Source organism: Puma concolor, chromosome C2 (assembly GCF_028749965.1).
Source record: "Puma concolor isolate L17-30 chromosome C2, mPumCon1.1.hap2, whole genome shotgun sequence".
Lineage (NCBI taxonomy): Eukaryota > Metazoa > Chordata > Mammalia > Carnivora > Felidae > Puma > Puma concolor.
This window is the reverse complement of record NC_141675.1, coordinates 76,176,965-76,200,821: the sequence shown is the minus strand read 5'-3', so window position 1 is coordinate 76,200,821 and position 23,857 is coordinate 76,176,965. Positions and strand designations below refer to the sequence as shown.

The 23,857-nt window shown below is 44.1% G+C and overlaps 1 protein-coding gene across 5 annotated transcripts in view; it reads left to right on the top strand.

Annotated features, from left to right (window-relative positions):
• Nucleotides 1-21,524, top strand: part of ABCC5 (ATP binding cassette subfamily C member 5) — an 80,025-nt gene extending 58,501 nt beyond the window's left edge. For all 5 annotated transcript variants that reach the window (XM_025914144.2, XM_086674850.1, XM_086674851.1 and 2 more), the window contains 8 exons: nucleotides 602-788; nucleotides 2,079-2,168; nucleotides 4,178-4,367; nucleotides 8,111-8,270; nucleotides 15,455-15,533; nucleotides 16,976-17,089; nucleotides 17,680-17,844; nucleotides 20,070-21,524. In XM_025914144.2, coding sequence (XP_025769929.1) covers nucleotides 602-788; nucleotides 2,079-2,168; nucleotides 4,178-4,367; nucleotides 8,111-8,270; nucleotides 15,455-15,533; nucleotides 16,976-17,089; nucleotides 17,680-17,844; nucleotides 20,070-20,171 — 1,087 coding nt within the window. In that variant the 3' untranslated portion in view covers nucleotides 20,172-21,524. The remainder of the gene's footprint in view (nucleotides 1-601; nucleotides 789-2,078; nucleotides 2,169-4,177; nucleotides 4,368-8,110; nucleotides 8,271-15,454; nucleotides 15,534-16,975; nucleotides 17,090-17,679; nucleotides 17,845-20,069) is intronic.
• Nucleotides 21,525-23,857: the final 2,333 nt, after the last annotated feature.

Sequence of the window (23,857 nt, the reverse complement as noted above, 5' to 3'; positions counted from 1 at the left end):
GGATGGTGTCTGATCTGCTCTCTAGGACCCCAGGTTCAGTAGTGTCTCGCTCCTTCAGTGGCAAAGGTTGTCCAGGTCTTTTTTTTGCTGTGGTTTAGTTCCTGGTTCTGTGCTCTGCGGCCTTGGGAAACAAGCACTGTTTTGCCCAACATCAGTGCCCCAGCAGACATTTTCCATTTTACTATATTCACTCTGTGAGTTTATTTTTCCAGGCCCTAGGGCATTTCTGCAGTTTGCCTGTGTAACCTCTCTTTCTTTGAGGAAATGACCCCTGACCTAAGACATTTTGCTAAAGCTTAACCAGCCTCTTTATTTGGTCTCTTTTCCCCGTGCATTCCTTGTGCCGTTAACGTAGATATTTTTCCCTAACAAATTTAGTATGTTTCTCTGAAGGAGTAAAACTGGAAAACCACAAGTTGTCCTGTGTATGGAGCCTGGAATACTCTGCAGTCCTTAGGTTTCCATAGCATTTTCCTGGTGACACACAGGAAGTACTTAAAAGTTAGCCCTCCATCCATAATCCACCAGAACTCTGACATCACCCCTCCCCAGGACTGTGTGGTGCTTTGTTGGCCTATTAGGTGTTCTGTCTCTCTCACAGGTACCAGGAGCTACTGGATAACAACCAAGGTCCTTTCTTCTTGTTCACGTGTGCAATGCGGTGGCTGGCTGTGCGGCTGGACCTGATCAGCATTGCCTTGATCACCACCACTGGGCTGATGATTGTTCTCATGCATGGGCAGATTCCCCCTGCCTACTCGGGTCTTGCCATCTCTTATGCTGTCCAGGTCAGTCTCTGGGGTGGAGCATTACCTCTCCTCACTTGAGTCCTGTGTTGCCCTAGAAGAGGCATGGTAGGGGGCTCTCCCTAAGCCTTTGACTCTTAGAGCTTCTGTCCATCTCTTTGTTAGTAACAACCTAGGCTTGGTTGGGCAGGGAGAATGGGAGAGAGATCCAAGTGCTATATAGGAACAAAGAAATTTAAGTCTGTTGCATGTGTTTAAGAAATAGGTGCTGTTTCTTCATAAATAAACATGATTTTGAAAATAGTTTGTTAATTGTAGGTTTCTACGTTCACCACCCTCCCATCTCTGGCCTTTTCCTGGTCTTCTAAAAAATACTGTGTCCTCAGTATGCTTCTTATATGCATTTTATTTTCAGGCCCCTGATTTTCCCAGTACTGTTACACGTGGAGACCTGGCCCCTAGGGGTAGTCTAAGGTCTTTAAAAAGCTCAAAGAACAATTGGGAACTTGGGCACTAAGTATTTGAAGCTGTTAAGGTGTCATCATGGTGTTGGACAATGGTATTGTGTTTTTAAAAGAGTCTTTATATGTTAGAGAGATGTAAGCTAAAGTATTTATGGATAAAATGATAGGATGTCTGGAATTTGCTTTCAAATAATACAGATGGGTTGCGTGGTATAAATGATACAATATTGCCTGTAAGTTGACAGTTTTTTAAGTACATGGGAGTTCATTATACTTCCCTTTTTACTCCTGTATCTGTTTGACATTTTTCCCTATGGGAAAGATCAAAATAAATAAGTAGCAAAAGAAAACCAAGAGGACATATGTATCTTCACAGATTCCCAAAGACATCTGTCCGTGTTATGCAGACTTACTTGATTATTGGGTGGGGAAGAATATGTGTTATATGTGCTGTGTTTGAGGGTCCTCAGTCTGAGGTACACAGGGGCTCTGCATTCTCACTCATTCCTCTCAGGAGGAGAGGACTGCCAGAGCAGGTGTAGGTGCAAGTATGAAGTCCAGAAGTTACTCAGCTGCAGATACGTGTACTGGAAATGTAAAGATGGATGGAAATCCTTTGGATACAGGAAAGTCAGTGCGTGCAGTACCACAATGCCACCTACATTCACTGAGAATTGCAGTTGATTGGAGGATAATAGGCATTGTGTTACATGTTTAGAGAATGACTCAGTCCCTAAAACTAGCTGCTGCAGGTGCCCAGTTAGTTCGTATATTGAGCTCTAATCCCCTAGATGGAACAGGTTTTCTATTGTTGGCCTGACATGTATTCATAATGAATTCTCCCTTGGCTTTTGCTTTCCATTATCAGCTAACGGGGCTGTTCCAGTTTACCGTCAGACTGGCATCTGAGACAGAAGCCCGCTTCACCTCAGTGGAGAGAATCAACCACTACATCAAGGTCAGGCTGAGAAGTCCTTTTACTGTGATGTGACCCTTCATGGGGTCCTTTTGCCCTTTTACTGCCTCAGCTGGATGTGCAGGGAGGATGCTTGTTTTCTCTGCCTTATTCCACAGGGAGGACTCTTCAGCATGTGTGGAATGGAGAAGAGAATAGCTTAAGAGTTTCTAAATACTTTTGTGAATTGTGTCTGAGAACGTAGGTTCATCAGCTAACTTCTAAAATGTTCAGAATTTTGTTAGTTCGGTTAAGCTGACTACTGTAACGTTTTCTTTACCCTGTTTGAAACCACGTATTGTTTTAAATCTTAGCCTAGTTCACTTGCTCTTAACCAGGGAAGGCCATCGGTGTCCCCGACTGAGCTTTAGGCAGAGACAGATGTGGGCCTCATCTCTGGAGATTCCGATGCAGTAGGTCTGGGGTGAGACCCCAGCTTCTGAAGTTTTAGAAGCCCCCTAGTTAATTCTAAACTGCACTCATAGTTTAGAAACCAGTTAATTTAGTGGATGCTGAGATGATCTAGTTCTTCCCACCTTCCCTGCAGTGCTGCCAGGAGACAGCCTCTTGCTGGTGTCCTAGCTGGAGCTCTGAAAGCAGTTTCCTATAGAGAGAAGCAGAATCATGAGTAGTTAGGATTCGCAAATTTAACTCAGTTCTCAGGAGTTACCTATTTTGTGAACTGCTCAGAGACTTTATCATTGTTTACATGGGAAGAATATATCCCAACTTCCCAATAATTGACCTACAAGCATAGTGTTAAAAAACTACCCTTTCCATTGAGAACTAGTATATTATGTAAACTGCATTTTCCAGCACACATGCGTCACTGAATTGTTTTGACAATGAGCCTCATTAATTGTAGGATACTTCTTAAGCTTACAAACTGTTATTCTCAGAATGGCAGATAACCATCTAATATATCTGCTAATAGCTGTTCCTTATGTTTATCTGTTAGCCTCGTTGCCCAGTGCTCATGTCTGTGGATATGTGGGTGTATATACGGGTGTGTAGTGTTTGATTTAATATTGCTGTTGGTGAGAGTCTCTTGCTGGAGAGGTCAGGGTGATGGTCAGCCATACCAGAGTGGACCCTGCACAAACCAGTCACGTTTCTGAGGACTGACTCCACTGCCAGTCCCCAACCTGGATGCCTGTGCCGGCATGGAGTCCTTCCAGCTTGGAATTTGAGACTTCAGTCTCCACCCGCACCCCCCACCCCTACCGCTGCCCAGAGCACCACAGCCCTTGGCCTTCACTTCCCTATGAGGCTATAAAGCTCCATGACTAGTTGCCAGAGAATTTTCAAACATTACAAGGTGGGGCTGTTGGTAACAAAAATCACCCAAGCAGTTACATTGAACACAGCATTTTAAAGCTGAATGGATTTCCACCATTCTTTAATCCAGTCCTCACGATTTATAGATGAGAAACTAAGACCTAGAGTGAAGAAGTGATATATCCAGGTCACACAGCTATTGGTGGCAAACTGGGATTACAGCCCATGTCTCCTGGGGTGACCGATACGTCAGAATGCCGGGATCTGATCAAGTATTTAGTAAATGGTAGTTTCCTTCCTTTGGGTTTAGGCCATTGGCTTTCAAATGGTGGAATCTTGTTTCAAGTAGAATATTTTCGAAGAATTCCTATCAAAACGGCTGTGTGTGAAGAGCCAGTGAAAGGTCTCATGCCCCACCATTAACCTCCAAGGTGGTTTTGTGGAGAAATTCCGTAAGACAGAAAACTGTTTGAGAGCTGCTGTCCTCCCCAAGATGCTGCTTAGTAGCCACTGTAAACTGTAAAACAGTTTGTAAAAAAAAGTGAAAAGCTAGTAGCCATTGTGCGCTGTCTGGTTTAGTGGTAATAAGCCCTTGCTCCCTTTCATAGGGCGGGGACTGGGTAGCAGCTGCCTCTGTGTGGCTGCTATGGTTGTCCTGATTTTACTTCTCTTTGAAGGCCTTTCAGCCCCCACAGAATCTGGTCAGTCTGATCCAGCCCCTTCTGTCTCCCCAGACTCTCTCTTTGGAAGCACCTGCCAGAATTAAGAACAAGGCTCCCTCCCCTGATTGGCCCCAGGAAGGAGAGGTGACCTTTGAGAATGCAGAGATGAGGTACCAAGAAAATCTCCCTCTGGTTCTGAAGAAAGTGTCCTTCACCATCAAACCTAAGGAGAAGATTGGCATTGTGGGGCGGACCGGATCAGGTAAGAATGCAAAGGCCTCTGGAGAAACATTTGAACCTATCTGAGTTAAGCTTGGGGCCCATGATTTGCTGTTTTATTGACTATCACTCTCATCCCTTCAAACCAGTTCTGTATTAGATGAGTAATGAGGAGAGGGGTGTCTCTGAAGCCAATTTCCTAAATGTGTTCTTAACTCTGCTTTTGTAATATTTAGTGCTTTTTCTAATCATAAAAGTGTACTTTCTCAATGCAGAACACTTGGAGCATATAGCAAAGTGCAAAAAGGGGAAAAGCACCTATAACTCCACTACCCAGAGATAATTACTATTAATATTTTGGTGGGTATCTTGTCAGGCTTTTTCTATCAAAAAAATATGTTTACACAAATGAGGTCATTTTACACACACCATCTCATGAGCTGCTTTTAAGTCTACCAGTTATTTCTCTATGTCAATGAATAGCCTATGACATGAATTCTATGCAGCATGATAGAAAATTCTATTTTATGGATATACCATAATTTATATTTAACCAATCCCCGGTTGTGGGGAATTGAGGTGGTTTTCAATTTTTCACTATTATGAATAGTACTGCAGTGAACATCCTTATTTCTATGAGGTCAAAATACACAAAAAAGTTAAGTTTTCTGTGACATATTGCCAGTGTTGCCTCATATTTACCAGAAGCCAACACAGCTCTAAATAAGGAACCTGTGTCCCTTTGAAGACAGAAATTATTTTCTTAACCTGATATTGATTGCAAAGAAATTGAGAATTGGCCCTCATTTTAGGCGTTCTTCTTTGCCCTTAGTATCATATTACTTATGTGCCCTTTAGATTTCTAGGGTTAAGAACTGAGTAATTCATTTCTTTCCCTTTCCTTCCTGAATAACATTTCAAACATTGAGTCTTGTTTTGTTTTACTAACTGGTGTACCTGGTTTAAGCAGTCTCTCTGGTTCAGTTCTCATTAGCTTTTGGGGCTCCATGCTTCCCTGGCATCAGAACTCTTCCAGGTCTGTTTCTTTCCATTAAAGAAAAAAAAGGCCTTGTGTCTTTTCTGGCCAATTTACTTTAAAGAACCTGCTAAGAAGAGAAAAAAAAAAAGCGCCATTTCCTGCTTCCTGCTTGAAGGAATTATTTCATGTCAGAACAATGCAGTTTGTAGGTTTTTTACACTGGCAGGAGGATGTTCAGCCAAGGAGGGTTGTCCTTGGCTTTAGGCTGTCCTAAAGCCTTGGCCAAGGCTATAGGCTGTCCCTAAAGCTCTGCCTATGCTTTCCTCCCTCAAATTCCCTCTGCTACATTGGCTTCCAGGGGTACTCAGCTCCCCTGAAAGCTCTAACTGATGTCCCCCACTGTGATTCCCTTTGACACAGGTAAGACAGACTGAAGTATTCACTGAGACTTCATTGAGCCATAAGTAGTGACAGAAGAAAAATAAGAAAAAATAAAATAATTATAAATGGCCTGACTTGCAAAATCTAGACTCTAATTCTAACAAGCTTCTGCAAAGACTGTTAGACCGGGACTCTGCCGTGGCTATAGTCAAGGACATCACTGTGAGGACCTCATGGCCTCTTTTACTAGTACATTCCATCAGTGCAAAGGTAGTCTGGATTCAGAGAACTGTAGGATCTTCCAGTCCAGGTAGCATCTTTTGTTAAGGTGGAACAACTTGACCTATTTTTTTGAGGAAAATTTCTCCCTTGGTTTAGATCTTAAAGCACTGCCTTGACACTAAGGGAGAGTCTCCCTGCCTTCCTTGTATGAGGGTACGGGACCAATAACCAGAGTCCTGCCCCCCCCCCCAATTCTGAACAAAGGCATTTACCTATAAGAGGAGAAGCCCTCCTTAAGAATCCTGCTGCGTGGACCCAGTTTCCCAGCTCATTTCTAATAGATGCATGTAAGGATCACTGCTTCAGGAAGGTGGACATTTCTCAGGGTCCCCGTTAGTTATTTGACAGGGGTCTGCCCAGGGACAAACCCAGACAGTGGAGATGTGGCTGTAGACACTGGGGAGAAGGCAGGATATTTGTGCCCTCAGTGACTGCTAAATAGACAAAGTCATGAAGTTCTGACGAGAGGACTTTCAAAACATGGAGGCAGAAGAAGAGTAAGGGGGGGTCAAGAACCAGGCATCTGGCTAAGGAAAAGTCGTTGAAAAGCTAAAAACCTGTGGTTCTAAATCTAAACCACAGGTCTGAGTTTCAGAAAGGCAGACCTGACTATGTCTTAAGTTTTTGGAGGGTGGGAGCACTATAGCTTTTTAAATGTTTATATCCTTTGACATAGTAATTCTGAGAATGTCTTCCAAGGAAATCATCTGAGGTGGCAGCACAGTTTGAGCATGCCATAACATTATTATAGTATTAAATATGTTTCCAATGTTAGAGGACTGGTCAAGTAAGCAAGAGCACATCCACATGGTGGAATATATTGCAGCCAATAAAACTTTATTTTGAAAAAATTTTTAACATGGTTGAGTGCTTGTTATATAATAAGTGGGAAAAGGTGATTATATTATTGTATCTCTGGTGTGATCTCAATTCAGAGAAAAAGACTGAAAGGAAATGTATCAAAAATAACAGTAGTGAGATTATAGGAGATTAACATTATCTCCTTGAATTACTTATATGACTTTTAAAATGAAGATTCAATTAAGAAAAGCTATTCTGACCTCATCACTTTCTCCCTCAGACCTGCTTTTCTATCACAGTTCCTTATCGCAGTAGTTGTCTACAGCCACTTACTTACTTAAGCCGAAGCCTCCTTCCCTATGTGTTTACCCCAGAACTTCTTCCGCTCCCAGCTGCTGCGGCAGTGGTAGAAAGGCCTTGTCTTGTTTCTCTCTGGGCTGTGATAAGGGGACAGAAAAGAGAGAAGACATCGTGTCCTCTGGTTTGCCCCACTAGTTCCTTGCTATAAGCTCTCTGTTCTTCTCACTTTGCCTGAGATGCATTTCAGCCTGTGTGCCCACCCCAAAGGTGAAAAGCAGGCCTTTTTCCAATTTACTCTTGTGAAATTCTGACAGTCCCTCAAACTCCTTCTCAGGCTGAAGCTGTGTGATTTAAATATATATGCTTGATGGGGCGCCTGGGTGGCGCAGTCCGTTAGGCGTCCGACTTCAGCCAGGTCACGATCTCGCGGTCTGTGGGTTCGAGCCCCGTGTCAGGCTCTGGGCTGATGGCTCAGAGCCTGGAGCCTGTTTCCGATTCTGTGTCTCCCTCTCTCTCTGACCCTCCCCTGTTCATGCTCTGTCTCTCTCTGTCCCAAAAATAAAGAAAGGGTGAAAAAAAAAATTAAAAAAAAAAAAATAAATAAATATATATGCTTGGTAGCTCTGGAAAGTGCATTTTTTTGCTATTTCTGGCAATCATTTTCTTTCTTTTTTTTCTTTTTTAATGTTTATTTATTTTTGAGAGAGAGAGAGAGAGAGACAGAGTACAAGCAGGTGAGGCACAGAGAGAGAGGGAGATAGAACCTGAAGCAGGCTTCAGACTCTGAGCTGTCAGCACAGAGCCCAACGTGGGGCTCAAACTCACCAACTATGAGATCATGACCTGAGCTGAAGTCACTTAACTGACTGAGCCACCCAGGTGCCCCTCTGGCTATCATTTTCTACATTATCTTAACTAATCAGATGAAATAGTGTTCGAATAGAACTAGAAAATTAGATGATTTTGCCCTGAGAATAAACCAGTTTTGTCTTCACGGAATTTGCTAATTGAGCTACTTTTCTGCATGTCTTTTGACTCCTTAGGGAAGTCCTCTCTAGGGATGGCCCTCTTTCGTCTGGTGGAGTTATCTGGAGGCTGCATCAAGATTGATGGAGTGAGAATCAGTGACATTGGCCTTGCCGACCTGCGAAGCAAGCTTTCCATTATTCCTCAAGAGCCAGTGCTGTTCAGTGGCACTGTCAGGTAAGGACCTGAGCGCCCATGTGCTTCGTGCTGCATTTTGAGGCCAGATGGGCATGTTAGAGCCTCCATGTGGGACTGAGATCTAGTGACCTCTAGTCTAGTGCTTTTCGCACCACCCTGTGCTTCTTAGTGCAGAAGTGAGGGGCAGCTCCCCCGCACAAGCCACCTCATTAATGAAACAGGGCCCATGGGCCCTGCAGCATGGTGGTAAAGAAGTCAGCGAGATCTGGGCTCAGATCTCTGCCCTGTGACTAAGTTACCTGAACATACCTAACTCAGCTTGTTCCCTCATCTGTAAAATGGGGATTAAAAAACTTTTTTTGTTGTTCATTTATGTTTTTTTTGAGAGAGAGTGAGAGCCCACACACGTGGTGGGGAGGGGCAGAGAGAGAGGGAGAGAAAGAATCCCCAGCAGGCTTCATGCTCAGTGCGGAGCCCAGTGTGGGCTCAGTCTCACCAACCATAATACCATGACCTGAGCGGAAATCAAGAGTCAATGCTTAACTGACTGAGTCACCCAGGTGTCCCAAATGTGGGGATATATTAAATTAATATTATTAAATTAATTAAATGTGGGGATGATCTTCATTGTGAAGGTTGGATAGGTCCATATAAATTATATAAGCACTGAGCCTGGCAAACCGTGAGCATCCGATGACTAGTAGCAGCTCATCAGCCTCACCACCATCATCCTTCATCTTCCTCCCACTCCACATTGTCATCTCCCCTAGCTATGCTCCAAGTTGCAGTTCTTGTGATGGTTTTCTGACCTTATTACTCCTCGTGTTTTTCTACCTCTGGAATGATGCCTCTCTGAAATCTGCCAGGATGCCTAAGATAAAATTCCTCTTCTCAACCTGTTAAAATAGTAACTAAGAAGGAAATAATATGTAAGCCCAATATCTTTCCTTATAAATTATCCCACCCTTGCCCTTAGCTTTAAGCTTTTGCCTCCTGGAAACAATGGCTTTCCATAATCCATGTCCATTTCTATTCAAGTTGCCTCTCCTTTGAACTAAAAATATCTTTAACTATATAGTTGACCTAGATTGGACTTTTTTTTTTTTTTTTAATCACTCTGAAAGTAGTATTGCCATTTCTTTCATTTTTAGTGGTCTTCAAAATAAAAAAATTGGTACCAACTTAATTTCAAATAACCACAGACTTATCTTTAAAATCAGGTCCCCTCCTTGGACACCTGGGTGGCTCAGTCAATTAAGCGTCATATTCTTGATTTGGGCTGAGGTCATGATCTCACGGTTTGTGGGGTTGAGCCCTGTGTCCGGCTTGGTGCTGACAGCACAGAGCCTGCTTGGGATTCTCTCTCTCTCTCACTCTCTCTTTTCGCTCTCTCGCTCTCACTCTCTGACTCAAAATAAATAAATAACCATTAAAAAAAAAATGACGTCCCCTCCCTTTCTTCGGAAATGGCACCTGAACTCACTGATTCAAAGAGGTTTGGTAGATAAAATGAATTCTCTCCTATACACATGTAGGGTCAACACTCTTGGGTGTGTTTATTTTGGCATTTTCTCTAACCACCAATGAATTTGGGCACCATAGAATGGATCAGTCGTTCCCTTTAGGAACTGAGATAACAAAGTCAAACAAATGTCAGAAGAGAATTAGAATTTACTGAAGACTAGGGTCTAAAATGAAGAAATTGAGAGTTGTTGCCAAATCTGCTCTTCCCTCCCATAAATCTCTCCATTTTTAGATGCCACAAGGAATGCCTTTGAGAATATAATTGGCCTTATAATTTTTGGCTCCGGACAAAAGAACCATTTTTTTTTTATCATCACTTGGAAAAACATTAAGAAACAAAGTGTGTTAAACTTGACTCTGTTAAGGACACTGCCACTGACATGCCTCACGTTTTATCTCCAAATTTTACAGCCCTTCATTTGGGGCTGTGAATCAGGGGCTTCTAGAGTTGATGGTTAAGTGCTAGCTTTGGCAGCACATATGCTAGAATTAATGGTTAAGAACTGACCTGCTGGCATGGCAGCTGGTATTTGTAAACCCTCATGGAAATGCAGCTTTTCTGGGAGTTGGGGCCGTTTGTTATCAACTCCAGAGACATGTTGCTGCTTGATGGACAAGCTTATGGCTGGTGTGCTATTGCCCTGAGTTTTTAGTTATTGTGCTCAGAGTGCTATTTGGGCAATCCACTGTACAAATTTAGGGAATCCTGTGAGTTTCATTTTCTGCCAGCTGTAATTTTGGCTTTTTAAGTCAATAGTAGATGCTGAGGTGAAATTAAATCACAGACCTATGATATTCTTCCTTTTATCTTCTCAGGTCTTAATAAGACCAGGTTTTATCCCAAGGAATATTCAGTTTTTGGTGTTCTTTTGCTTTTCTTAGACTATTAGAAAGCCTGGGGCACCTGGCTGGCTTAGTTGGTTGAGCGGCTGACTCTTGATTTCAGCTCACGTCATGATCTGAGGGTCACGGGATCGAACCCTGCATCAGGCTCTGCACTGAGCATGGAGCCTGCTTAAGATATTCTCTCTCTCTCTCTCTCTCTCTCTCAAATTAAAAAATAATAATAATAAAATAAATTTCAAGAAAGGGTGTCCCTTTCCTTTTTTTAATTTTTTTTATTTTGATAGTCTTAGTCCCTGTGGAACTTGGGATTTCCCAAAAGCTCCTTAGCGTCAACATCAGAAAGTAATGTTAAGTCTAGAATAATTGTATCAAGAACACTAGATGTTATCTAACATTTGCTGAAGTCATTCCAGAGAGAGGGGATATATGGGAAATCTTTACCTTCCTCTCAGTTCTGCTGTGAAGCTAAATTGGCTCTTAAAAAATTATCTTTAAAAAAAAGGGGGGGGGTGGGAGGTCATTCTGTGCCAGATACTGTTGCTTTAAAGAACAACAGAACAGTATGTGGCAGATGTTGTCCAAAGCATTTTAATTGTATTAGTTCATCAAATACTCAAAACCCCATGAGGTAGGTACTATTATTATGCCGATTTTATAGATGAAAAAAGTGAAACCCAGAGAAGTTAAGTAATTTGCCCAAAGGTAGGAATCTGAACCTGGGCTGTCAGGGCTCTTATGTGCCACACTCACTGTTTTGCCTCCTGAAGTTATCACAACACCTGCTAATAATCATGACCTTGGGAGGTATCCTGTCTTTCCAAAAACCAGAGTTAGACCTGCTTCCTCAGGGGCCTTACTTTTAGTTACCTTTCTTTTCTAGCATCTTCAAAATCTCATCTGATTCCAGGTTTGTACAGGCTTCCCTTATCTTGAAAAAAGAAAAATATGCACTCTCTGCTATTCTCTTGAGTCTTTTTCATTTACTCTACGTCCCCCATATCTCTTTTTCCACTTCTAACCTTTTTCCTATCTAATTTTACTCTTAACAACCAGTCCATATTTCTGAATAACTATCTAGAGCTCTCCTTTAGCTTCCTGATAGCAGAAGAAGGTCTGCAGGTCCCAAGTCCCCTGCTCTGAGGCCCCAGGCTGCTCAGGAGCCCCCTCACCCCCACCCCCACCATGGCAGGACGGTGTGGCGTAGCAGTGTCTTCCCATGTATGGGGGCGGAGGGGACTCCTGTATCCTCTCACACTCTCAGAGGTACTCTCAGCCTCATTTAGCCATGGCCACCAGGCAAGCTTAGAATACTGCTAAAAATAAAATATGAAAGACCAAAGATGAAAATGCACTTCTGGCAGCATTAGGACTCCAGGAGTTCTTCTTTTTTTTTTTTTAATGTTTATTTATTTTTGAGAGCGAGATGGTGCTAATGGGAGAGGGGCAGAGAGAGAGGGAGACACAGATCGGAAGCAGACTCTAAGCTGTCAGCACAGAGCCTGATGCGGGACTCGAACCCATGAACTGCAAGATTATGACCTGAGCCAAAGTCAGACACTTAACCACCAGAACCACCCAGGTACCCCAGGACTCCAGGAATTCTGACTATTACAAATAGGTGTCTTCATTCTCAGGTGCTTTTTTTCTCCATCCATCCATCCATCCATCCATCCATCCATCCATCCACCCATCCACCCATCCACCCATCCACCCATCCATCTGTCCAGCTACAACTTTTGATGTTGTGCATGCGCAACTTTGCTTTCGCTTCTGTTTGTGGCTTAGACTCGGGGCCATCTGGCTTCTCTAATGACAGTGTATTTTTTTCTATTCCTGACTGAGCTCCCTGTTGAGATCAGTCTGGTCTGTCTTAATGTGTATGTACACCACCTACTGGTGTATGTAAATATTCCTTATATATCTGGAGCCCATTGTTCAGCCTTCGGCGGCTCCGTCAGCTGGTGTGATGAGCCTCAGAGGGTTGAATGTGGAGCCTACCCATGTGTCCACTGAGTCTTCACCCACAGACAATCCGCTGGGGCAGGCTCCTCAGTGAGCAGGTAACTGTATCCCTTGTGTGCATACTCTGTGTCTGATAAGAGGTATGTGGTGAACTTCCTAGGTGTATTTGCTTCCTAGGGATGTCACAACAAAGCGCCACAAACTGGGTGGCTCAAAACAACAGGAATTTATTGTCTCACAGTTCTAGGGGCTAGCAGTCTGAAATCAAGGTATCAGCAGGATCATGCTTCCTCTGATCCTTCCCTTGTCTCTTCTACCCACTAGTGGTTTGCCAGCGATCTGTGATGCTCCTTGGCTTATAGATACATCGTTCCAATCTCTGCCTCCATTGTCACCTGGCCTTCTCGTGACCCTCTCTCATAAGGACACCAGTCATGTTGGATTAAGGGCCCACTCTACTTTGCCACTCCAGAATGACCTCATTTTAACTAATTATACCTGCAATGACCCTATTTCCAAATAGGGTTACGTTCTTAGATACTGAGGGATAGGACTTCATGTCTTTTTGGAGAGGAAACACTTCAACCCATAACAATAGGCATCACTGTACTGTTTTTTCCCTAATGTTTTATTTATTTTGAAGAGCGAGAGAGAGCATGCATTCATGCATGCACACATATGCAGGGGAGGGACAGAGAGAGGGAGAGAGAATCCCAAGGAGGCTCTGCTGGCACAGTGCTCAAACTCACGAACAGTGAGATCTTGACCTCAGCTGAATCAAGAATTGGACCCTCGACCAACTGAGCCACCTAAGTCCCCTGGACTACCTTCTTCTTTAAGAGATATACCCACAGAGATAATAGATATTAGATGGTATGCTTATAGAAGATTAGTCTTCCCCATCCAGACTTTTCACAGATAGGACTTTATCAGAACTCTTTCTGAGCCTGGTATTCAGGATCCTGGATTATTGTGTCCACTTGGAAAATGCATTGAATATATGAATCAGAAGGCCACCAAGCATTAGAATGAGACAGCTAATGTGTCCACATGTACCTTGTCTATTTAACAGCTGCCAGTGATTGAGTGTCTGCCTTGTTCCAGGCACTGTAGGTATATTATCTCTAATGTTTACAGTAACTTACTGAGTCATGTCACTATATCCCCATTTTATAGAGCAGGAGACTGAGGAGTAATTTGCCCAAGGTCATGCAGATGGTAAGAAGCAGAGTGGGGATTTGAGCCCAATCTGCCTGGATTCTGTGTACTCACACCCTCCCTGCATCATACGGTTCTTCACCTCTGTGATTACAGAAAATGCTTAAATTGTGACACACTAATGCCTCTTACCAGGAAGTCAAATAAGAATGTGTGTTCCTTTATTCTTACAACAAATAGTAGACAATATACATGGGTTTCAACAGTGAATAAGATCCCGACAAGGATCCTGATCTACTGGGGGAGACAGACAAATGAACAGAGAGACAAGTGCTTTTTTATTTAAGATGGGGATAAAAAAGTGAGGGAACTGAAGTATAGAGAAGTTAGGCTAACTTGGTCAGGGTCACACAGTTGTAATAGAAGCTGTACAGGAATCAGCAAGTCTGGTCCCAGAGCCCTTTCTTTTACCAGTGTCTCTCAAGCAAAAGGGTGGGGAGAGGTGCACATGTTCAAAGGGCATAAGAGAGCAGAGCCAGTTAGAGTCTCCCAGCAGAGTCCACAAGTGTCCCAAAGGGATGAGCGAGATCGGTGTCAGCCTGTGCTTCCTCCTGTCAGGTGGAGTTCTGGGATAATGTCCTGCTTGCATTTATGTGCCTGGAATTGCTAACCCCAGGCATGGAGACGGATGTGACACAGAGCTAAAGTTTTCCCAAAGACTTTCCTATTCCTGTATGCCAAGTATAATTTTATGGACAAAGCAAATTATACCTAATACCTTTCAGGTTACTAGAACTATAAACGTCATGTTTAGATGGAGACAAGGCACTGCAAAATTCATGTAACATCCCAATTTCTATCAATTATCTGTTCCACCCCATCACTTTACCCTCATCCTCTAGGACAGAGAGCTGATTCCCCTGTCTTTTAAGATTTCCAGAAATGTCTAGGCCAATTTTTTGGTATCATCCTTGATGTTCTTAAGGCAGATACTATTGGTACAGTAAGCAAGAATAGTCCCCAACCTGCTTTTCTGTTCCAGTAAATTCCTTCCTCTTGAGTTGCTGTTCACACTCTTGTTTCTCCTCTACTGGATCAGCTCCTCCTCCTGGTCAGCCAGCTGACCTCGAGTCCCTGTTCAGTGACAGGCTCTCACCCTGGTGCATCAGGATGTTTTTCTAAGTTTGAACATACAGAGAGATGTATTTCAACATGTATATGTCGAAATGCTAACAGTGTTTGTTTCTGGGGGGTCAGATTAGAAGTGATTAAAATGTCAATTGGCTTTGGTTTTGTGTTTCACATATCTGTATTTCTTAATTTTTCTGTAACTAACTTGTATTATTTACATAATAAAAACAATAAAAGTTAAATAAAGTTTTATAAAGAAGACAGAGAGGCGGTGCCTGGGTGGCTCAGTTGGTTAAGCGCCGACTCTTCATTTCGGCTCAGGTCAGGATCCTGGGGCCGTGAGATTGAGTCCTGCATCTGGCTCCATGCTGGCACTGTGGAGCCTGCTTGGGCTTCTCTCTCCCTCCCTTTGCCCCTCCCCAACTTGGGCTTATGTGCGCGCACGCGCGCTCTCTCTCTCTCTCTCTCTCAAAAATAACTTAAGAAGAAGAAGACAGAGAGGTCTGGCCTGTTCCCATGTATGATCCTATGACAGATAACCTTTGCAGGATGGTCACTTACATGTTGGATCATTGTGAAATTCCTACTGTGTTTCTCTCCAGATCAAATTTGGATCCCTTCAACCAGTACACTGAAGACCAGATTTGGGATGCCCTAGAAAGGACACACATGAAAGAATGTGTAAGTAAAGCACAGAGGGAGCACTTTGCTGGAAATCTGGGGGCAGGGGGGGAATGCAGTGACACGTGTGTCCAGCCTGGCCTGTTACTCTATTTCCAGGATGTCTGTGAAATCCTGTGAAGGAGCACTTTAGATAAGGCTTCCCAGGCATTTCAGAAAGGGCATAAAAGTTGATATCTCTGGACCATGGTCATATTGCCCTTTTGCTCCCTATTGATTAAAAAAGATATTAATGACAACCGCTCAGATTCTGTAATGCTTTTAAGTTAATTTCTATTTTATTCATCATGACAGTATAACATGTTTTTGAAGCATCTGAATACGTATCAAGTCCACAAAAAGCATGCAGCATGCATATGGAGTCATAGACTTCTTGGGGTAACTCAGTATGTACCCTCCCAAGGCCACAGGTGATCCCCTTGACCTGGAGTAGATCTCTCATGCCCCTGAGTTGAGTAAAGCTCTGGATCCCCTGCCCTGACTCAACTAGATCAGCTGTGCCTTTATCACTTATATATTGACCTTCGTCAAATAATTTCATTTGAAGAGTAGGCTCAATAGCTTATTTTAAAGGCAAAATTTAACAGCCATGGACCTATAGCTTTGAAATTCAGAAAGAGTGATCTCTTTGCATGACCATATTTTCAGAACCAAAATTAGGGCCACCATCGGACAGGATCTGGGGACATGAAAATACTGGAATTTCTAGGACCTTTTAATGGTATGAGGCTAACAGAATAATCTATCTGAAATATGGAATGTCCTAGAAAATGAGAGTCCTCAGGGCACCTGGGTGGCTCAGTCACTTAAGTGTCCAACTTCAGCTCAGGTCATGATCTCACGGCTTGTGAGTTCGAGCCCCGTGTCGGGCTCTGTGCTGACAGCTCAGGGCCTGGAGACTGCTTTGGATTCTGCGTCTCCCTCTCTCTCTGCCCCTCTCCCACTAGCACTCTGTCTCTCTCTCTCTCTTAAAAATAAATAAACATTGGGGCGCCTGGGTGGCGCAGTCGGTTAAGCGTCCGACTTCAGCCAGGTCACGATCTCGCGGTCCGGGAGTTCGAGCCCCGCGTTAGGCTCTGGGCTGATGGCTCAGAGCCTGGAGCCTGTTTCTGATTCTGTGTCTCCCTCTCTCTCTCTGCCCCTCCCCCGTTCATGCTCTGTCTCTCTCTGTCTCAAAAATAAATAAAAACGTAAAATAAATAAATAAATAAATAAACATTAAAAAAAAATGAGGGTTCTCATACATGTGATCGTAACACCTGTACCTTCTTTCTAGATGAGCCAGATTCGTGGCTAAAAATTGTTTCATCTATTTCAGAATAATTTATTTTTGCTACTGGAGTTTTGACAAAATTTAGTATAGTTTTTGTTTATTCGTTGGGTTTTTTTTTTTCAAAATTTACTTTTGGACTCTTCAAGTCCCGACCTTCCTTTCTCCTTAGATTGCTCAGCTACCTCTGAAACTTGAATCTGAAGTGATGGAGAACGGGGATAACTTCTCAGTGGGGGAACGGCAGCTCCTGTGCATCGCGAGAGCCTTGCTCCGTCACTGTAAGGTAGGTGGTTTGGTGAGCGGTGGGGAGGAAGAACAGCCTTTCTCTGTCATAAGAGAACCAAAGGCATTCCTGGCACGAAGCCCAGTGGAGCATTTTAGGAGCATGCCCAGAGAGGCTTCTAAATTAACCTTGACACGATCTGGGTATACAAGTGTTTTTGAGCCTTCAGACTTCCCTGAGCCTTTAATTTCCAAAGGTGACTTTTGTTTCTGACCAGTGAGTAGCTGTAGTACTGTTGGAAACCATAGACTTGGAGATATCCAGGCCATCAAATCCAGTCGCCTTGTTTCGTAAACCAGAAGAGGAAGATCCAGAAAGATGTTTTTCCAAGTCACAGAGCAAGCAGGAGCCAGCATTTTGTTAGATCAGTATTACACGCATTTCCTTTTATTTGTGGAAATGAAGGCGAACACATGGGTTTGAAGTTGTCTCCGTTCTAAGCAAAATGGTTCTTTTGCATATGTGTGTACTTACTTAGGAAAAACAGATTACGGTTTAAATAATAAAATACATTTTAGTGAAACCTAGATTAAGTAGAATGCTTAGGAAGAAATTGGTTGGATCTCTCTTTCTCCTCTCTTCTCTGGCAGATTTTGATTCTAGATGAAGCCACAGCCGCCATGGACACGGAGACAGACTTACTAATCCAAGAGACTATCCGAGAAGCATTTGCTGACTGCACCATGCTGACGATTGCCCATCGCCTACATACAGTCCTAGGCTCCGATAGGATTATGGTGCTGGCCCAGGGACAGGTACTGAGCCCCTGAAGGACCGTGGCTTGACATGTGGCCTTGTCTGGGAGGAAAACTGGCCCCTGGCAGGACTGGGCTGATTGCCATCTCAGGGCGATTCTTAGCTTTCAGATAAGCATCCTTAGCAGCTCTAACCTGGCGGCTGCATGGGGGATACAGCCCCCCCAATCAAGAGATTGAGTAGGAGCACTCTTCCTGGGTTCTCATTGTACTTTACTACCTGTTTTTTGTTGCTTGTAAAAGTGACACTTTGACTTAGATCAGAAGGCATGTGTTCATACTAACTCACTCACGTAGGCAGGAATTGCCCGAGACCTATTGAGACCAGCCACCTTCTGTTTGCTCTCTGCAATCATGTAGTGTTGCCAAACTTCTCATCTGGCTGTTCCAAACTTTCCCACAATCTGGCCCAGCCTAGCCGCCTTCATTTCCCCCTCTCTCCTTGCAGGTGCCGGTGGCTCTAACCAGTCTTGCATACCCTAAGCTGGTTCTCCTCTGTTCTTCCCTCACTTGGTTCCATCTACCTCCAGCACCTTTTCCTCTTGTCCCCTCGCCCACATCCCTACATCTGTCTGCATACAGCCTGCCTGTCTCTCAAGAAAGACACGGCTTAAATGCCCTGATTGCCTCTGCCACCTTAAACTTTATGTGTACCTCTTCTGCCTCCTCTGATGGTAACTGGCTAATGCTCTTTCTCCCCTATTAGACTGTAAGCTCTCTAGAGTCATGGGTCATACTTCATTCATCTTTGGGTCCCTGGCAGGGCTCTGTACTGTGTTCTTTGCACATGATAGACGTTAAGTATGTCACTTAAGATGTTAAGTAGATTTGTGTTGGCTGGGTACCTCCTTTGTGTGCCCCTGGGATGGCAGCAAATTGTAACACTGCAGATTTAGTCTGGGCTTCACAGCTTGGTTTGAGAGAACATAGGGTTAATGATTTTTCTCCTCATATTGAAATTATGTTAACATTAATGGTTTTTTGTTACCATCTTTGTTTGCACTATCCTAAATGTTTAGTGAGATTCTGTTACACATTGGATATACAGAGCTACTACTCTGTACATAGGTATTAAATAGAATATAATGAAATAAAAGTAGACGGGACCAAGAACACCTTCTGGGAAATTCTTTCTTAAAGACACACATGCACACCACTTTGTTTCTATGAGTGGCTCAATGTTTTGGAATGGGGATTGATTGGCTCTTAATGAGGAACTCTGTCCTTCCCATCCCTTAATTTTTGTGTTCATTAAAATTCCTTGTAATTTTAGGAAAACATGAAAAAAAAAGCATAAAAGCAAAAATAAGTCATTTACGCCCCCAGGGATAAGCATCATTAATACATTAATTTGCACCCTGCCAGCATTTTTCATGCCTGTATGCACACAGACTCCAGCAGATAGGATGTGCTTTGCTGTAGACACACGATACCAGAATGAAAGAGGCTTGGATGGCAGGAGTTCATTATCCCATGGCAGGAGGCCTGATGGTTGGTTATTCAGCAGCTCAGCAACATCAGCTTCCAGCCAGCTCCTACCTTCCCTCCCCCTCATGGTGCAGGATGTCTGCTCTAGCTCCCAATGTCATATCCTCACACAGGCAATCCTGTGGAAGGCTTTGTCCTTATGTCTGTATCTAGTGGGCAGGACAGCCTTTCCTAGAAGCACCGCAGAGACTGCTCCTTGGTCAAGGCTATGCCCCATGTCTTGGCCCTGTAGCAAGAAAAGCTGGGAAAGTGAATATGTGACATTTTCTGCCTCTATGGTGGAAGGCAGGCTCTGCCAGCATATCATTCATTTTTTTGCTACGATATGATTTTCAGTGGCTACACTGAAGTCTGTCATAAGAATGGATAATCGACTGGATGGATCCCTTACTTCCTTTTTTATTCCACTGACCCAGTATTTTGGGCTGTTCTTTTTCCATCATTGGGTTGGGATCAGTTTGTATAACAAGATGAGATTTGCCTGCTATGCCATTGACTTGAGCTGTAATTTATTCCCCCCCTGAGATTTATGTGAAGGAAGTCTGGATGTCTTTGTCCCTAACCTTTCCTTATACCCTAGTTAGTAAAAACAAAAAACCAAATGCAGAACCCATTTGGGCGTGGCAGGATTGATCAAAGTGTCACTGCGATTCTTCCCCAGGGGGACTTGGGGTTTGCCCCCTTCCTGGCAGTGGTCCTCTGAATGACCCCAAGTGATGTGTCTCTTTCCTTTGCAGGTGGTGGAGTTTGACACCCCATCAGTCCTTCTGTCCAATGACAGCTCCCGGTTCTATGCCATGTTTGCCGCTGTGGAGAACAAGGTCGCTGTCAAGGGCTAACTCCTCCCTGCTGCTGCCACGTCTCTTTTCCTTGGAGCATTGCCATTCCCTGCCTAGGGCGGGCCCCTCATCACGTCCTCCTGCCGAAACCTTGCCTTTCCCAATTTTATCTTTCGCACAGCAGTTCAGGATTGGCTTATGTGTTTCAATTTTAGGGAGAGTCATATTTTGATTATCGTATTTATTCCATATTCATGTAAACAAAATTTAGTTTTTGTTCTTAATTGCACTCTAAAAGGTTCAGGGAACCGTTATTATAAATGTATCAGAGGCCTATAATGAAGCTTTATACGTGTAGCTATATCTATATATAATTCTGTACATAGCCTATATTTACAGTGAAAATGTAAGCTGTTTATTTTATATTAAAATAAGCACTGTGCTGATAACAGTGCAAATTCCTTTCTATCATTTTTGTACAGTTTGCTGTACTAGAGATCTGATTTTGCTATTAGATTGTAGGAAGGGTAGCATACTGTTCTTCAGCTGGTGGTTTCACGGTGCCGGGTTCTCTGGATGTCCAAAAGGAAGATGTGTGGCAATAGCGGGCCCTCCAGCAGCCCCCTCTGCGCCTCCGCCCAGCCACTCCCAGGTGGGGTAGAGGGGGCGGCTGGAGGCCATGCAGAGCGCCGTGAATTCTCAGGGCTCCTGCTTTCTGTCCTGTTGTCATTCACTGTTCCTGTCAGGAGAGCAGTGGGGTAAAGCCCCAGACCCCTTTTCACTCCCTCCGTCCGGAATGAGAATCACAGAAGAGCATTCCTCGGACGGGGGGCGTTTTTTTTCCTGCCTTCCTCTTTTTGCTGTTGTTTCTTAACCAGAATCAAGTCTATTCCGAGTGTCCCACTGCCTCAGGTTCCTAACGCTGGCCACTGCACAGAGCTCTCCAGCTCCTACCCGCTGGCTCCAAACCCGGGAGCCAGCTGCTGCTTTCTTCGGTGGTACTTTTTCATTTGCCTGGTCCCACGCCTCCACGGTTCAGTGACAGGGTTCAGGAGTTTGTGGGTCTGTTCTCTCTCCCTGCAGTTGTCACACAGTCTCTGTCTCTCTCCAAAGTCTGCGACTTTAAGCAGCTCTTGCTAATCAGTGTCTCACACTGGTGTAGAAGTTTTTTGTACTGTAAAGAGACCTACCTCAGGTTGCTGATTGCTGTGTGGTTCCGTGTGTTCCCGCAAACCCCCTTTGTGCTGTGGGACCAGTAGCTCAGGTGGGCGTGGTCGCTGCTGTCATCAACTGAATGGTCAGAGTTGCATGTCGTGACCAACTAGACATTCTGTCGCCTTAGCATGTTTGCTGAACACCTCGTGGAAGCAAAAATCTGAAAAAGTGAATAAAATTATTTTGGATTTTGTAAAACTCTTGGTGTAGAAAATAGTTTTCTGGGAAGGGAGCAAGATGTCTTTGTAATGGCTTTGGTGTACAAGAGCCTTGGATCTGAATATCCAATGAGGGAGTCACGTGCCAGAAAGACCCGTAACGGAGTGGGCTGGTTGGCAAGGGGGGCGGGGCCTGGCATGCCTGGAATCCTCTGTGGTGGGCTTTAGTCCCTACAGCCTGTGTTCTCGGGCATGGTCACCAGACAAAGTTCCTGTGGGGCTAATAAGAGGTGCGGAAGGGCAGGGTGAATGGCTGTGGGGAGGTGGGAAATTGTGGTGAAGTAGATTTCAAATGAACAGTTAGTCGAGAATTCTCAGCAATTCAAACAATATGCAATCGCCCTTTCAGCCAGTTCATTCAGATTAACTCATTGAGAATTGAGTACCATTCAAAAGGTACTCATTGTAAAGTTTCTCGATATATTGTGTTGAATGCAGCCAAGAAAGCTTTTAAACTATTTGTATTGGCTCTGCTGACCACCAGCGGAAATCGTATCTTAAGCCTAGCCATTTGTGTAAACCACTGGCTTAAAAATTCAACTCCTTGGGGCTCCTGGGTGGCTCAGTCAATTAAGCATCCAACTTCGGCTCAGGTCATGATCCCACATGACCTGTGAGATCGAGCCCTGCATCGGGCTGTGTGCTGACAGTGCAGGACCTGCTTGGGGTTCTCTCTCCCTCTCTCTCTCTCTCTCTCTCTCTCAAAATAAATAAACTTTAAAATTAAAAATTCAGCTCCTTGTCACGTAGCAGGTGCTTGGTAGGCGCGTGTGGCCTGGACGGTGCAGGTATGGAACATTCCCATCATTGCAGAATGTTCCGTTGGATAGCACTAAGGTAAACAGCCACGTTTTTTGATTCCCTGAGTTTACCTTCCAAGAAGGTGACCGAGTCAGCAAGAAGAGCCCCTACACGGTCACCCTGTTGAAGCCCCCTGCTGCATGCGACCCTTCCTCCAGTGTCCCTCCTTTTGGTGCTGTTCTCTTACTTCTCTTGGTCTTTTCTCACCTCCCTCTCCCTGCTTTGCCCCTTAAATGGAGATGTTTCCTGCCTTTTCTCTCCTGCGTGGATCTTTCACTCTTCCAGGCACAGTGACATACCTTCAGCTGCAGGCTTGGCCTGTCTTAGCGCTGAGCATCGCCACTGGCGTCCTCCAGGTGCCTCAAATAGCCTCTCGAAAGTCTAACAATGCTCCCTGTCTTAATTAGCAGTCCCAGGGCCTCCTTAGTCTTCCAGGCTAGAAGCCTTGAATTATTTCTGCTCTCCTGTCTCTTCCCAAATAAATTCTGTCATTCCAGGTCCTACATATCACCACCACTACCCCCTTCTCTCTCTCTCTGCCCTAATTAAGGCCCACCTCCCTTCTTTTTTCATATTGTAGCTACAGCTTATAACTAGTCTCCCTGCCTCATTGTCCTTCTAGTGCCCAAATGCTGACCAAAAATGCAAGTTGGTCAAATGCTTTACCCACCAAAAATCTTCAAGGAACAATTGCCTATAAAGTGGCCCATATTCCTTAGCTTGGCATTGAGGGTGTCCATTATCTGGCTCTAACCCTCCTTTTCTATTCAGTATTCCTAAAAATATTTTTCACACCTTTAAGTCTTGGCTATTAGCTTGGAATCTCTCTTATTTAAAAAAGCCATGTTTTGGGGGCGCCTGGGTGGCGCAGTCGGTTGAGCGTCCGACTTCAGCCAGGTCACGATCTCGCGGTCCGTGGGTTCGAGCCCCGCGTCGGGCTCTGGACTGATGGCTCGGAGCCTGGAGCCTGTTTCCGATTCTGTGTCTCCCTCTCTCTCTGCCCCTCCCCCGTTCATGCTCTGTTTCTCTCTGTCCCACAAATAAATAAACGTTGAAAAAAAAAATTTTTAAAAGCCATGTTTTGGAGCACCTCGCTGGCTCAGTCGGTAGAGCATGCAACTCTGGATGTTGGGGTCATGAGTTCAAGCCCCATGTTGGGCATAGAATGCACCTAAAGTAAATAAATAAACTATATTTTTTAAAACTCTGGTCAACTATTATCTCCCCCACAAAACCTTTCTCTTCACATCCCTCTGGGTTCCTATAACCTTTTCCTTACGCATCTATTTTAGGGTTTGTTTCTGTTTTCTTTGCATATTATAATGGATCATTTTCTTATATTTCTGCCCATGAATATAAAATTCTTTTATTTTTTAAGTTTATTTATTTTGAGAGTGAGAGTACCAGTGGGGGAGGGGCAGAGAGAAAAGGAGAGAGATCCCAAGCAGGCCTCATGCTGACATTGCAGAGTCCGATGTGGGGCTCAAACCACAAACTGTGAGATCATGACCT